The sequence below is a fragment of the Euprymna scolopes genome, chromosome 43 (assembly GCF_053919585.1).
Source record: "Euprymna scolopes isolate OS-2025 chromosome 43, ASM5391958v1, whole genome shotgun sequence".
Taxonomy (NCBI): domain Eukaryota; kingdom Metazoa; phylum Mollusca; class Cephalopoda; order Sepiida; family Sepiolidae; genus Euprymna; species Euprymna scolopes.
Window position 1 is genome coordinate 63,485,864 of NC_136524.1, and position 14,043 is coordinate 63,499,906.

A 14,043-nucleotide genomic window follows, 5' to 3' on the forward strand; every position below is an offset into this window, starting at 1 on the left:
TCAATGAAAAAGATCATAATATACAAAAGAAAATGCTTATACTTACGCATAGGAACATCAGACAAGGATATATCAAACAATGTAGATATGTTTGGCGGAGAAGATCCTGCTTTTGGGGCTGTTGACAGTAGAGAAGTATCCGCCGAAGATGAATTGGAGTTGACATTTAATAAAGACATCTGAAAAATATTAAAAAAATGATAATTATATTAATTTTAGCTGGATTCTTTTTTTTTAAAGGAAACTTGCATAATAAATATGTAAATAATAAAAACTAAACAATTACTACAGCAATCTTAATTCATTTTTATAATTTTTATTTTCTTAAAAACACTTCCCACCTGCAAAAAATTTGGTGCAATGATCGTGCAATGATAAGGTGGATGTGCAGCTGTAAACTGGATAAAAGGATCTCATCAATCATGCTTCATCAGAAACTTTATTTATTTACTGGGATTACAGATATTTTGTCTCAGGTGCTTCAGCTAATGTACAGTGTGACACTTCATGAATCAATTCTACAATGCATCTAGAAATCCCAGGTACTAAGAAGCATGGTACGAGACTATGGAAGATTGATTAAAGAGCTAAAGAAGCAACATAACTACAAAAAGGCATGACATGTTGACTCTTGTCAAAAACGAATTTAGGAAAACTCATTCACGGAAAACGCGTCTATTTTTGCTAGGTAGGAAAACTGGGCCATTATTGAATAAATATTGATTCAAAACACATTTTCTAACTGTTCATGAAGGAGATAGTTTTTAAAAAGAGACTACACCTCCTCCATAATATTTTTAAGAATATTTTTACTTGTTTACTGTTTTAAAAAAGATATAATAAATTGTTCTGTGTCCATTTTCTACCTAGCTGGCTAAGTTTTCAGTGTTTTAACTTATTTTAAAGCATTTATTCAGTTAAAAAACAAGGTAGTGTCCAGTGTTTTTTGTTTTTTTTCTTACATAGGCATCACCACTTATCAAGGCCCAGAGACCACTCGAGGATAAGGGTTAAGAATGTACAGTAGTCATTTGGACAATATAGTAATCATTAGTAATGGAAATTCGGTAAATTTGTTAACTTAAGTGGAACGGCTCATCAAGAACTTGTTTACGTTGGACTTGAAGACAATCATTGTAGTCAGCTGGAAAGCAGGAAAACGGAAGACAGTTCCACAGGTGTGCACTTCTAAGAAAGAAGCTTTGTTCATGGAATCTACATTTAGGTTTAAGCACAGATAAAGAGTGGAGGGAATTATTGATAGTGTTTTCAGCTAGATGAGTGTTTCTTGTGAAAGTTTGGCGAGAGGAGACCATAGAGTCGAGCACTTTCCATGAAAATAACGATACAGCAGAGACAAACTTGCAACATCTTTTCTGTGAGATAGAGGTTGCAGGGAAGAGAAAAGGACATCTTCTACAAGGCTACGAAGTCTATTTTGAACTCTATCAAGGCAAGACAAGTCCTTTCTAGCAGCTCCTGCCCAGATGTAGCAACAGTACTCCATCCTTGGACGTACCTGGTTCTTATATAGATAGAGAATTGCATCAGTAATGAGATATCTACTGGATCGATAGAAGGATCCCACCATTTTCCCAACGGCTTTGGCAACAGATTTGATGTATGTGTTCCATTTCAGATCAGGAGTAAAGGTCAAGCCCAGAAGCTTGGCAAAACATGACACCTCCTCAAGACGAGGGCCATTCATTTAAATTGATGCCAGATGGGGATCAGAACATTGATGAAGTAAAGATAGAAGTTTGGTTTTAGATGCATTAAAAGTAACCAGCCACTCCTTTCTTCATTGTACCACATGCTCAGAGGAGAGAGAATCGGAGAGAACTTGGTTGTTTACAGTCTTAGATGTGCTACCATAGATGGTAGTGTCATCAGCATAAATGTCTACAAATGATGTAAGGATGTGATTTGGAAGATCATTGATGTAGATCAGGAAAAGAGTTGGGCCCAGGATGGACCCCTGAGGGACTCCAGCATTAATACTGTGAGCTTCTGATTTTTGCCCATCAACTACTACTCTTATGAACCTATCAGAGAGAAATGATTTAATAATTGAGAAGATATTTCCAGCTATACCATAGCTGGAGATCTTGTGAAGTAAACCTTTATGCCATACTATATCAAAGGCCTTTGATATGGTTGCCTCCATCGAGAGATTCGCTAATCCTATGAGATATTACTGTAAGCATATCTGCTGTAGATCTAGCAAAATGGAAACCATATTGTGTGTCACTAAGGTTATTTTTGCTGAGATGGTTGATTACTTCTCTATTTAACAGATTTCAGCAACTTACTCATGACGCACAGGAGACTTACTGGCCTGTACTAAGAGAGAGAGGAGTGATCACCTGACTTCTTAAATACAGGGCATACTGATGAGATTTTCCAGGGAAGCAATTCTCCTTAAGACAACATTTAAACAGTTTTGTAAGTATGGGTGCTAGTTCTGGTTGAAGTTTTTTGAGTACTATAATTGGAACACCGTCAGGGCTGATTGCTTTACTGGAATCAAGGTTTTTGATTAGCCTGGCAACATCACATACAGGTATTTGTATATCACATAGTATGTTTTCTTATACAGGAGGAAATATTGGGGGTTGGCGGCCTTAGTCGCAAAGGGTAGAATTAGCTGCAAACTTCTTGGCAAAGGGTTTGGCTTTGTCTAAAGCTGACGAGATTACCTCAGGTCCATTGATGATAGTTGGGATAGAGCACACACTTCTGTTCAGGATTCTGTTTGCTATTTGCCAAAACTGGTGGGAACCAAGCCGCTGCTCAGCTATTTTGGACTTGATGGATTGAGCATATAACTCAGTTGCATTCTTTATTTCTTTTTACAATGGTTACTGGCAGTCCTGAACGTGGCTTTAGTCTCCATACATCTATTACATTGGAAGCAATGGAAAAAGTGATTTCTGTGCGCAATGGCAGCAGCACATTCTGGAGAGAACCATTGCTAGCTGTTAGGTTTTTGCTGGAACTTTTTTGAGGGTATGAAACAGTCTATATCTACAATTATGTGAGAACAAGAAAAAATATCCAACATGAGAGACTTGGGAGTCTCAATAATTGCTCAAAAATAGAAGATAAATAAGTTTTCCGAGCACCAACAGCAGATAAGGATGCAAACATCTCTTGTTTTATATCCATGCAGTATTTTTAAACACAGAAAATTACTGTCCATAAAAAGCTTCAAACCTGGTTTTGAATTGTTAAATTTTTTTTTCTCTTTTTTTTTTTTTCACCAATGAATCATTGCTTATCAAGGTCAAGAAGCATTTGATGAGATGCATGGACTATCAAATGATGAAAAATATTAAGATTGAAAATGATGAATAGAATGGACACAAAAGTATATTTGATAATATTTATAATACATGTTTTTAGATGTGTAGAGGTACATTTTGAAGTGCCAGGAACATTTTAATTAATAGAAAATTTAAATTTTTAATAATTTGCATAATTATAATAATACATTTAATAAATATTATCAGCATATGTGCCTTATTGCTGATAATAATTATTCAATTAGGATCTGTATATTGTGTCACATTTTTCCATCTAAAAGGATCAAACTAGGCTTCATCCCATTTAGTTATAAATACAGGTTAAGTTTCCTTCTCCCCTAAAATATCAAAATTAATATTTTAAAATAATTAACTTTGCTAAGTTTTTTGAGGGGCAGAGGAGGAGGAGGCTAGGTTCTCTTACATTTACTTTTAAATAGGAACTAATTGCCCCTCCGCATATTTTTTAAAATACATATTTACTAACTTGGTAAGAGTGCAGAATACTTAATTGAGAAATTGTAAAAACAAAAACAAAGGACTTATACCAAATGCAATAAAATTTAATTATCTACCAAATTTAAATATAATTATTTTTGTAGTGCGAGAAAAGTAGTCTTTTCCTCTTTTTAAAACTATTTCTCACCCAAGAACAGCCCTAAAATCTATTTTCAATCAATGTAAGAAAGAAATACCAACAGCTAAGAGAGAATACACAGAAACCAACAGAAAACACATTAAAGCGCAGAACTTAGGAACTCGTGATTTCTGAAAAATCTACAACAGTGTAATAAATAATGGGCAATCAACAATTCCCCCCCATATCTAAAAATCATGAGGTTGCTTGCACGGCAACTGAGAAGGTTAATATTCTTGCTAGTTGCTTTGCTTCAAACTCTACATTAGACCCAGCAAAATCACCCCTTCTCAGGTGAAGGATATCATTAAAAAAAAAAAAAAAACCTAGACACCTCAAAAGCATGTGGACCAATCTCATCCCGGCTGTACTATTAAAAAAATGCTCTGCTGAAGTTACTTCAATCTTATCCAAACTTTACAACAAATGCCTTAATAAATCTTCCTTTCCTGACTGCTGGAAAACTGCTTCCGTGATACCAGTTTACAAAAATCCTGGCAAAAAAAAAACTGACCCATTGAATTATCACCCAATTAGCCCCTTCCCTCTTTTCGTCAAAATATTTTAGTCTATAATTAATCAAGCTCTAGTCCATCACCTTACAGTTGCTAAACTTCTGTTTGACAAACAATATGGATTTAGGCAGGCCCGTTCTACAGCAGATATCCTAACTGTAGTCTCTGAACGTATATATCATACACTGGATAAAGTAAAGCAGGGGAGGGGAGGGCAGCAACCCTAGATATATCTAAAGCTTTTGACAGGGTATGGCACGACGGTCTTCTCATGAAAATCAGATCATACAGTATAACTAGACAAATACGTAACATAATTAAATCCTTATGAAATAAAAGAAGAATCCAGGTTGTCCTCGATGGTCGTACATCTAAATAATAATATAAATGCAGGTGTACCTCAGGGGTTGATTCTTGGACCTTTATTATTCCTAATATTCATAAATGACCGCCCTGATAGAGTTGTCTCTGAGATGGGTATGTTTGCTGATGACACCACACTATAACAAGCACAAAGGTAAAACAAATGAACACATATCTAAGGAAATAGCAGAAACACTAGAGGAAGACCTGCAATCTGTAGTGGAATGGGGACATAAATGGATGGTTATATTCAATACTGCCAAGACTAAGCTTGGTTCCTTCAATAATTACAAGAAACCTTTTCTACCACTAACAGCTATGGCTAAAGATACATTACCTGAAAGTACTTCTTTCAAACTTCTCAGTTTAATGTTCACAGGGAACATTGAAAGCTCTGCCAAGGCTGCTACGAAGGTGGGCTCTCTCTACCATGCTGGAAAGTTACTTATGCCTGAAAGTATCCTGTACTTCTATAAGGCCATCATTTGCCCATGTATGGAGTATTGTTGTTACATTTGAGCTGGTGCATCTACTACTAATCTCTCACTCCTTGACAGGGTTCGAAAAAGAGTAGCCAACCTGATAGGTCCTGAACTGTCATCTAAGCTTCAAACTCTGTCCCATTGACGAAATGTTGCATCCCTCTGCCTGTTCTACAAGTACTTTAATGGTGGATGCTTCGCCGAAATACAAGCCCTTGTATCCCCTCAACATAAATACTCCCATTAAACCCAACAAGCAGCCAAGTCCCACCCCTACACAGTAGAGATCCCTAGATATAAGAAAGCCTTCTACTCTAATATTTTCTTCCCCAGAACTGCTACACTTTTAGAATTCCCTTCTGGGTTCCTGCTTCCCCAACTGTACTGACATGCAGAAGTTCAAGTGTAGTGTGAACAGACATTTTGCTGGTCAACTCCCTACATAGTATCCCTGCAACTTATGTCCCTGATAGTAGCCCCCTACATCAAAATGGCACTGTGCCTTGTTTGGGATGAAAAGTGATAAAACATTTTTAAAATAAAAATATTTATTCCACAGTTGCCTATTTTATTACCTTGCTAAAATTGTGCAGTTTTCCATTACCTAAGTTTCTGAGCACTGGGGAGGGAGCTTAGCCTGCTCCTTCTAAACAATCTTAATTTTCTTTTACTGAATAGTTCTAGCTCTGTATCATTTTTTTTCTATTAATTCACTTGTGCCATTTTTACCAGCATTTTTTTTTACTGAACCCCATATTTTTCAATTTTTTTTCATACCATTTCCACCTAAATTCTAAATTTATTCAATTTTTCTTTATAATTAAATATTTTAAATGAATAATCAAATTTTTCCAAATCATGCTTGTTCATATTTACACAAACTCATTTATAGAGATAATAGGTAGTTTTTGAAATTTCTGATACTATATAATTTTTTAAATTATTTTTGTTAATCCATAATATATTATCAAATCCATGATTCTTATTTTTTTTTTAATTTCAAGCGTAAAAAAAAATAAAAAAGATTTTTAAATAAAAAAGATTTAAAAGTTTTAAAATGAATAAAGCTCATCAAAGTCTAAAATAATCTCTAATAATGGAAGTTAAATTAAGTAGGTCACGGTGCTCTATTTGTTTTCATTATAAATGAGAAACGGGAAAGTTTTTATTTGATAGACTTTGAATCAATATTACTAAATTAGATATTTTTCAGGCTAGGATCAAAGTGTAGTATGTGTTCTATTCTCAGTTGTTTAAACAGAATCCTTTTATACTTGTGAAATTAAAATTTTAGTTTCAATTTAGGGTGCTCCTTTTGAAATGCTAGATTCTCCCCCACAATAAACATTTTCCATAGTTGGGGAGAGAGAATAATATAATTATTAAATTTAAATTATACGATTTTGTTGAATTTATTTGAAAAATAAAATGAAAACACACATTTTTTTTAATATTAAAATCTGAACTGAATTTGTCAAAACTAATTTGTCCATTTCTAATTGAAATTTTAATAAAAAAACACAGCCATTGTCTTTTTTTAATAAATAAACAAAAAAGTTTACCAGCAGCATTTTCAAATTCTCTTAAAAGAAAAGTTTAAAAGTTCAAACAATTGAACAATTATTATCATATTAAATTACTGTTTTCTTAACAATGTGCCAAGAATATGTCCTGTGTGAAAAACAATCCAGATTTTATTAAGGTCAATATAATATGTGTCACGTTTGAAATTCATCCCAGAAAACTCATTCATTTTTGCTAGGTAGGAAAACTGGTCCCTTATTGAATAAATATAAAATGAAAACACATTTTATGACCATTCTTGAAGGAGATATTGTTTTTAAAGGCGACTATTCACCCTATAGTATTTTTTTTTTACAAATTTTACTCTTGTTTTAAAAAAGATAAACTGGATCATGGAGTCAAGATACAAAAAAGCAAAACCATATATTTATTTAAAAAATACTTTAGTTTTAACACTTTGTGTTATTACGAAAAAAAAAAAAAAAAAAAAAAAAGAGGGGGGTTGTATTACTGTACACAGATTCGAAAAAGTTGTCAAAAAAACAAAAAAACAAAAACAAATATATAACAAATAAATGTTATCAAAGGCAAGATAAGTTACTTTTCTACCTAACTGGATATATTTTTTGTGTTTTTATCCAATGTAACATGTTTATTCAACTCGAAAAGCATACAGTTTTTACCAATGGATTGAAAAATTCAAAATGGCACCCGACACTCTTTAACAAGGTAAGTTCAGGAAAAGATGTTATAAATAATAAACTAGACAAAATACTGTTAGAAATTCGCTCATTATATGTTACCGTGACATAAGTTGACATATATTCGGTGTTTTTTAAATAGTATTTTATCTAGTTTATTATTTATAACACCTTTTCCCAAACTTAAAATGTTAAAGAGAGTGTCGGGCGCCATTTTGAATTTTCCAATACATCAGTAAACACTGCATGTTTTTCGAGCTGAATAAACATGTTACATTGAATAAAAACAAAAAAATGTATCCAGTTTGGTAGAAAAGTAACTTATCTTGCCTTTGATAATATTTGTTTTTTGACAACTTTTCCGAATCTATGTGTACAGTAATACAAACCCCAAAAAAGAAAACACTTATGTATTATCAAATAAAGCAAATATTTTATTCAGAAGAATTAATTTAGTTTAAACGATTCTTGTGTTATTACAAAACAAAAAAAGAAAACACTTTTTTGTATTATCAAATATTAAATCATTATATAAAATAATTTATTAAATTATTTTGTTAGAGTTAAAACTAAATTAAGTATTTTGAATAAAATATTTGTTTTATCATTTGAAATGTTTTGAAATGTTTTTTTTTTTTAGTTTAAAAATAGCAATACACATGAAAAAATTTAACTGGCTTAAAATATTTCAATATTGGTATATATAGAAATAGCTTGATAAGCTAAGAATCTTTTTAAATTTTTTAAATCCAATTAAAATCAAGGAAGTTATGACTATTTTTAAGCCTTGTGCGTTTAGATAAGACCATATGCGTTTTGTCACATTTTTTACATTACTTTTTCAGTAAAACTGCTATATCTTTGTTAAAACACAAGACTAAGCAATGAAATTTACCATATAAGTGTATTTTTGTGCAAGGAATCTGAATATGTTACTGAAAATCTCAAGAAATGAATGGTTTCCAAATAATCTGCAGTAAATGCACATACATATGCTGCGATTGCTTAAAAATGACGTATTCATTAAAAGAAAAGAAGTTAGAAAACTCAAAGTTGAATTGTAATGTATATTATGTGCCAAAAATTGAAATCGAAATCTAGGATTGGTTAAAAATGAATATATTGCAATATTTCTTTGGTATTATTGTAGATTAATACCTACTGTTACCCCTCCTCATCTGACCACCTCTCCAAAATATGTGATTCTATCTTTATAGACAATTGCATGTGAACAACTTGAAAAACTTTAATAAAAGATAAACAAAAATTATTTTAGAATTTAATGTAAAATAATTTCCCATTTTGAATCATTCGAGTGTTTTAGGGCAGTTACCCCCCCCCCTTCCTATGATAGATAAATCCTGGGTGTTTTTTTTTTTTTTGTTTGTTTGTTTGTTTTCTAAAAGGCGATTATGTGTGGTTTTAAGAGGGTCTTTGTGCAATTATGAGAAGGTAGGGAGGTTGCCACTCTGACTTTGGGTTAATAATAGAGCTAAGGAAAATTATGTGTGAACATCCTGAAGACTCGATAGAAACAAAACAAAAACAATTTTAGAATTTAGAGTGAAGGTTGGTTTCACAGAAATGTAAAATAATTCACAATTTCAAAACGATCCTAGCGTTTTAGGGAAGTTGACCAATTTATTTTTTATGAGAGATTAATCATGTGCACTTTTCTTTAAACGTTTTTGTATGCTTTTTTTTTTTACGCTTATATGAGCTCACAGAGGAAGTTTGCTTAGTGGGGAGCTCTGCCACTTGTACTTAGCGTTATTGTTCAGGCTAAAGGTTTTAGGAGGAGGCTTGCCACTCATACCTAGGATTAGACATAGAATTAAACGAGTTTTTTTTTGTTTTTTTTTTTTGTTTAAGAGGGTGTTTGATACCCATTGTGAAACTTTACAAGAATTATGACAGACAAAAATAAATGTTATTTAAAAAAGTGACGTCCCTCTAACAGAAAACATGATGTTTGGAAAAATATCAAATATTTTTGTCCCACCTATTTAAATATAAAACAAGAAACAAGTTTTTGCTAAAGCTGACAAATTGTTAAAAATTTTGAATTAATGTTATTTTGATTTTTAGTTACATTTCATGTCTTTTTCTACCGTTTTCATTTTTTAACTGAGCACCTCCTACAAATATTTAAATATTGATTATTTTTTTTATTTTATTTTTTTTTAATAGAGAAAACACTGTTCAATTATCTTTCTAACGAATAAACATAGTAAAGAGATTGTTTTATTTAATAGTGAGTGTCTGAAGAAAATCTTTTTCAAAATTTTCCATACACGTCATTTTGAAATCTTTTTTTTAACACGAAAAAAATGAGTGGTCCAATGAATTTCGGACACTCAAAATTATTAAAAATGACATCTTTTGGCTAATTTCCAAATTTCATTAAAAAAATTCTTCACAGAAACACGGTACGAGTGTTTACAAATCGGTGTGTGTGTGGGGGGGGGGTTACAAAATCTTACCGAAAATGCCGTTTTATGACGTTCACATTTTTATTACTTTATTTGCTTAAAGCAGCTCTAAAAATATATAATGTATGCTATTATTTACTAATTCATTTGAAAGTATATTCATTTCTGAACAAAACGGTGGTATTTTGAAGACTTAAAGTGCTTTGGTTTTTAAAATATGACTATTTTAGCAGAAACCCCTTGAAATCTGTGATCATCCAATGCGTTTTATTGACCATGTGTAGTGCTATTAAAAATCATTTGGGGGGCATGTCTGCAGTATGCAGACAACGGCTATTGTTAGGGGGTGATAATTTCTTCTTGGTCAAATAACGCAGCAAATAAGTAATAAACAAGATTTTTTTCTGAAATATTTTAAACCAAAACATTTATTGTATAAAAATGTATCAATATATAATTGTAAAAACATTTAAAAGTCTGCATAAGAAAATATAATTTTAATAAAACAATTTTGTAATGAAAGAATCATTGGATTTTTATAAAGTAAAATAGCTTCTTTTTTTTTTTTTTTTTTTAAACAAATAAATAATTTAAATGAAACATTTTTTGAATTAAAGCAACTTTGAAGGGTCCACAACAAATTAATAATTGAAATATTTTTTGACCAAGAAGTGCCACCTAATGACAGTTTAGTGAAATGCACCAAGAAAAGATGGTTACTGTCTGCATACTACAGAAGTGTTAAAACTAAATTAATTTTTCTAAATAAAATATTTGTTTTATTATTTGATAATACAAGAAGTGTTTTCTTTTTTCTTTTTTTCCGTAATAACACAAGAAGTGTTAAAAACTAAAGTATTTTTTTATATATATATTTTTTTTGTGCCTTCCATTTAATTTTATTACATAATCAACTTTATCCACTTCCGGTAGCTTGATTTTTTCCCCAGCAGTGATCTTGGACATTACCTAAAAAATATACAAATTTATTTTCTTTTGGGGAGGAGGGGGGGGGGGGCTCAATTAAAACTATATCTACCTCAGTATTTTCCAGTAATTCTTTTTTGGCACGCCAGCTTGCCAAAAAGTATGTCACGCGCCAAATTTCACCCCGTCATAAAAACAACTTTCTACAGAAAAAAAACCCCCTTATTTTTACATTTTTATCTCGCGAATAAACATAAAATTATATATTAAAATCCGAGTTTATTATTTTTTAAATCAAACAACGGAGTTGAAGTCAAGGTTTTCGATTGTAAAACAAAACTATTTTTCTCATAAATTTCTGTGTGGCGTACTCATGAATTATTTTTTCTAAAGAATAAAATTGAATAAAGTTTATTTTTACAAGAATGTTTAGACATTTACCTAGCGAATAAGCATAAAAATATATATGAAAAATCATGTTTATTATTTAAAAAAAATTAAAATTATACACTGGGTATGAAGTTGGCTTCTTTTTTTTTTCTTAAACGAAGGAACTTCCAAGAAAAAAAGAAAACGACTGCTGTGTCTGCAGCGACAGCTGCCAACTAGGAGAGCACAAGAGAGACCACATTATGAGCTTGAAGTTTCAAAAACATTTACATGGGGTGTTCTTTGCTAGCATTCAAAAAAAAAATAAAAACAATCAAAGATCTTGATCATGCATCAGCCCAGATGGAAAATATGAATAAAGACCTAATTTTTGTGTTTTTACTATTATTGTACAAAGAACTTTTGAAAAAAAAAAAAAAAAGACAAATATTTTTCGTTTTAATTTAAACAAAGCCACCTGTTTTTCTACTTGTGAGCAAAAAAATAACTTTTATTCAAATTATGATTTGGAAGTATAAATAGTTGAAAAGACATGTAAATATTACATTTTGTCAAAGATAACTGTATAAAAAAACTTATTTTTAACTTATTTTTAGGTACTTTGACTAAAATAAATCAATTGTGCCTACTTCTAAAGTCAGAATTTTTAAAGTTTTTTCTTGGAAAAATTATACTGCCTGCTGTGTTTTACTTCTATTGTCTGTTATGGAAGGTAAGACATGAATTTTCTTATGTTAACCTTCTCTTCAGTTTGTCTTGTTTAAATATTTCTTCTACATGTCTGATGTCTAGATTTCTCATAATAGCTTACCAAAAAGGGTTCTCATATGTTATGAAATAATTTTGCTAATCACCTATTATCATTTCGGCTAATTATTGCTTAATTGGGTCATGGTCCAAAGGGTTAAAAGCAAATATTTAAAAATATTTACTGCTGTTTTAAAGCGAATAAAATTGACTTTGGTAAGTGTTTGTTCTAGGAACATCATTCTTGTATTGTATTTTCTAATTATTCTATATAAATAAAACAGTGGATGGATGTGTGTGAAAATATTTAACTGATAAACTTTTAAACTACTCATCACATAACACTGAAATCAACAGAAAATAGTAATAATACACCAAGGATGGTTTATTACAAATAAAATATTTGTTTGGATAGCTGAATGATGCATACAAAAATATATCGTCAAGTTGAAATGTAAAATATTCATTTAAACTACCTGACATATTTTTATTACTTTTGCGCATATATAATTTATCCATAACTTCATGTTAAATCTTTCTTTTATTGATAGCTCAAATGGTAGGGAACATGACCGCAGTGCTAAATATTTTGGTTTCGATTTTAGCTAATACCAACCAAGTCATTTTTTTAATCTTTTGAAATCAGTAATATATATAAGGTACAATATAACATTCAATAGAGAGTTGTATACGAAATCTGCATGTATTAAAATATATTTGTATATTTTACAACCAAGCAGGGCTGGGTGCCCTCACTAGTATTTTAATAAATAAAAACATTACCATGGCCCAGAAATAGAGGATACTTTTACATTAAATTAAACAGCACATTTTATGCCCACCACTAGTCACTATCAATGATTTGCTGTTTTTTGTCTTCACTGAATATTAAAAAAATACAAAACCTGTTTATAATTTAAATTTTTACCAATTTTACAATATTTTTTTCTTTTCAACTTATGTTTATTATTTTTATGATTCTTCAATAAGACAATTAAAAACTATGTATAGGTGAAAATTTAGCATTACATAGAAATAAGGAAAAAAACTAATTTTAACACTTTTTGCTTTATTTATACTCCTATAAATTTGGGGGTTTTGTGCATTAATAATCATATTAAAAACTCTTTTTCTATTTATTTATAGAGAAAATATAACTTTGTTATATATGGGTCATGGAATTGTATTCACTAGCAAAAGATCTAGGTAATTTGCATATCCTTTTAAGCATTCATTTTAATTCCCTATTAGTTTTTTTAGTTAGCTAATGGGATGATCATCTTTAGTTAAATATAACATGTAATTATATTCATGCAGATATTCTACATGATTTATATTTGCATAAAAGGTTTATAGTAAACACAAAACTCTTTCCATATATATTTATGTACGTGTATATATTTTTGTTTAAAAAATTTTTCCTACTAAACTCCTCCTTATAGTTTTTGGTCTACAGACATGAAACTTCATGTATAAGGTATTGGAATCCATGTGAAACTTTATATTTGAGTTTTAGCCTGGGAAAATCGGTACAAAAGCGTGAAAAGTATTTTTAAAATAAAATCTGCCAGGTGATGGTCAAATGACAGTATTACAAATATGCATGCATAACGCAGTAGCTATTGGTTCATGTTTTAATTCTTAGCCTTGCAGTAAACGTCTTCATAGCTCAGTCATTAACGGTAGAAGACATAATAAATCATAAGCTCAACGTTTTGGTTTCGATTCTCGGTGGTGGCGCACGAGTCATTTTTTTTTTTTTTAATTTTAAATCATTGCTATATATTGAGTCCAATATAATCTATATATATATATAAAAGCAAAAATGTGTGCATGTATGTATGTATGTGTGTTTGTATGTCTCGCAAAAACTTTCGACATGGGTCACGGATTTTCACGAGATCGATATCATTTTAAAGTTCCAACCTTTGCCCGACAAATATAAAAAAATTGGCCAAAAACATTATTCTTATGTGCATGAAAAAATTGAAATAGCTTACAATATTTCAATATTGGTATC

At 30.8% G+C, this 14,043-nt stretch overlaps 1 protein-coding gene across 1 annotated transcript in view; it reads right to left on the minus strand.

The window, feature by feature from the left end:
* The window catches only part of LOC145268369 (uncharacterized), a 90,149-nt gene that overhangs the window by 17,210 nt on the left and 58,896 nt on the right, over window positions 1-14,043 (minus strand). The window contains exon 15 of the mRNA XM_080123919.1: window positions 47-179. Within this exon, the coding sequence (XP_079980045.1) occupies window positions 47-179 (133 nt within the window). The remainder of the gene's footprint in view (window positions 1-46; window positions 180-14,043) is intronic.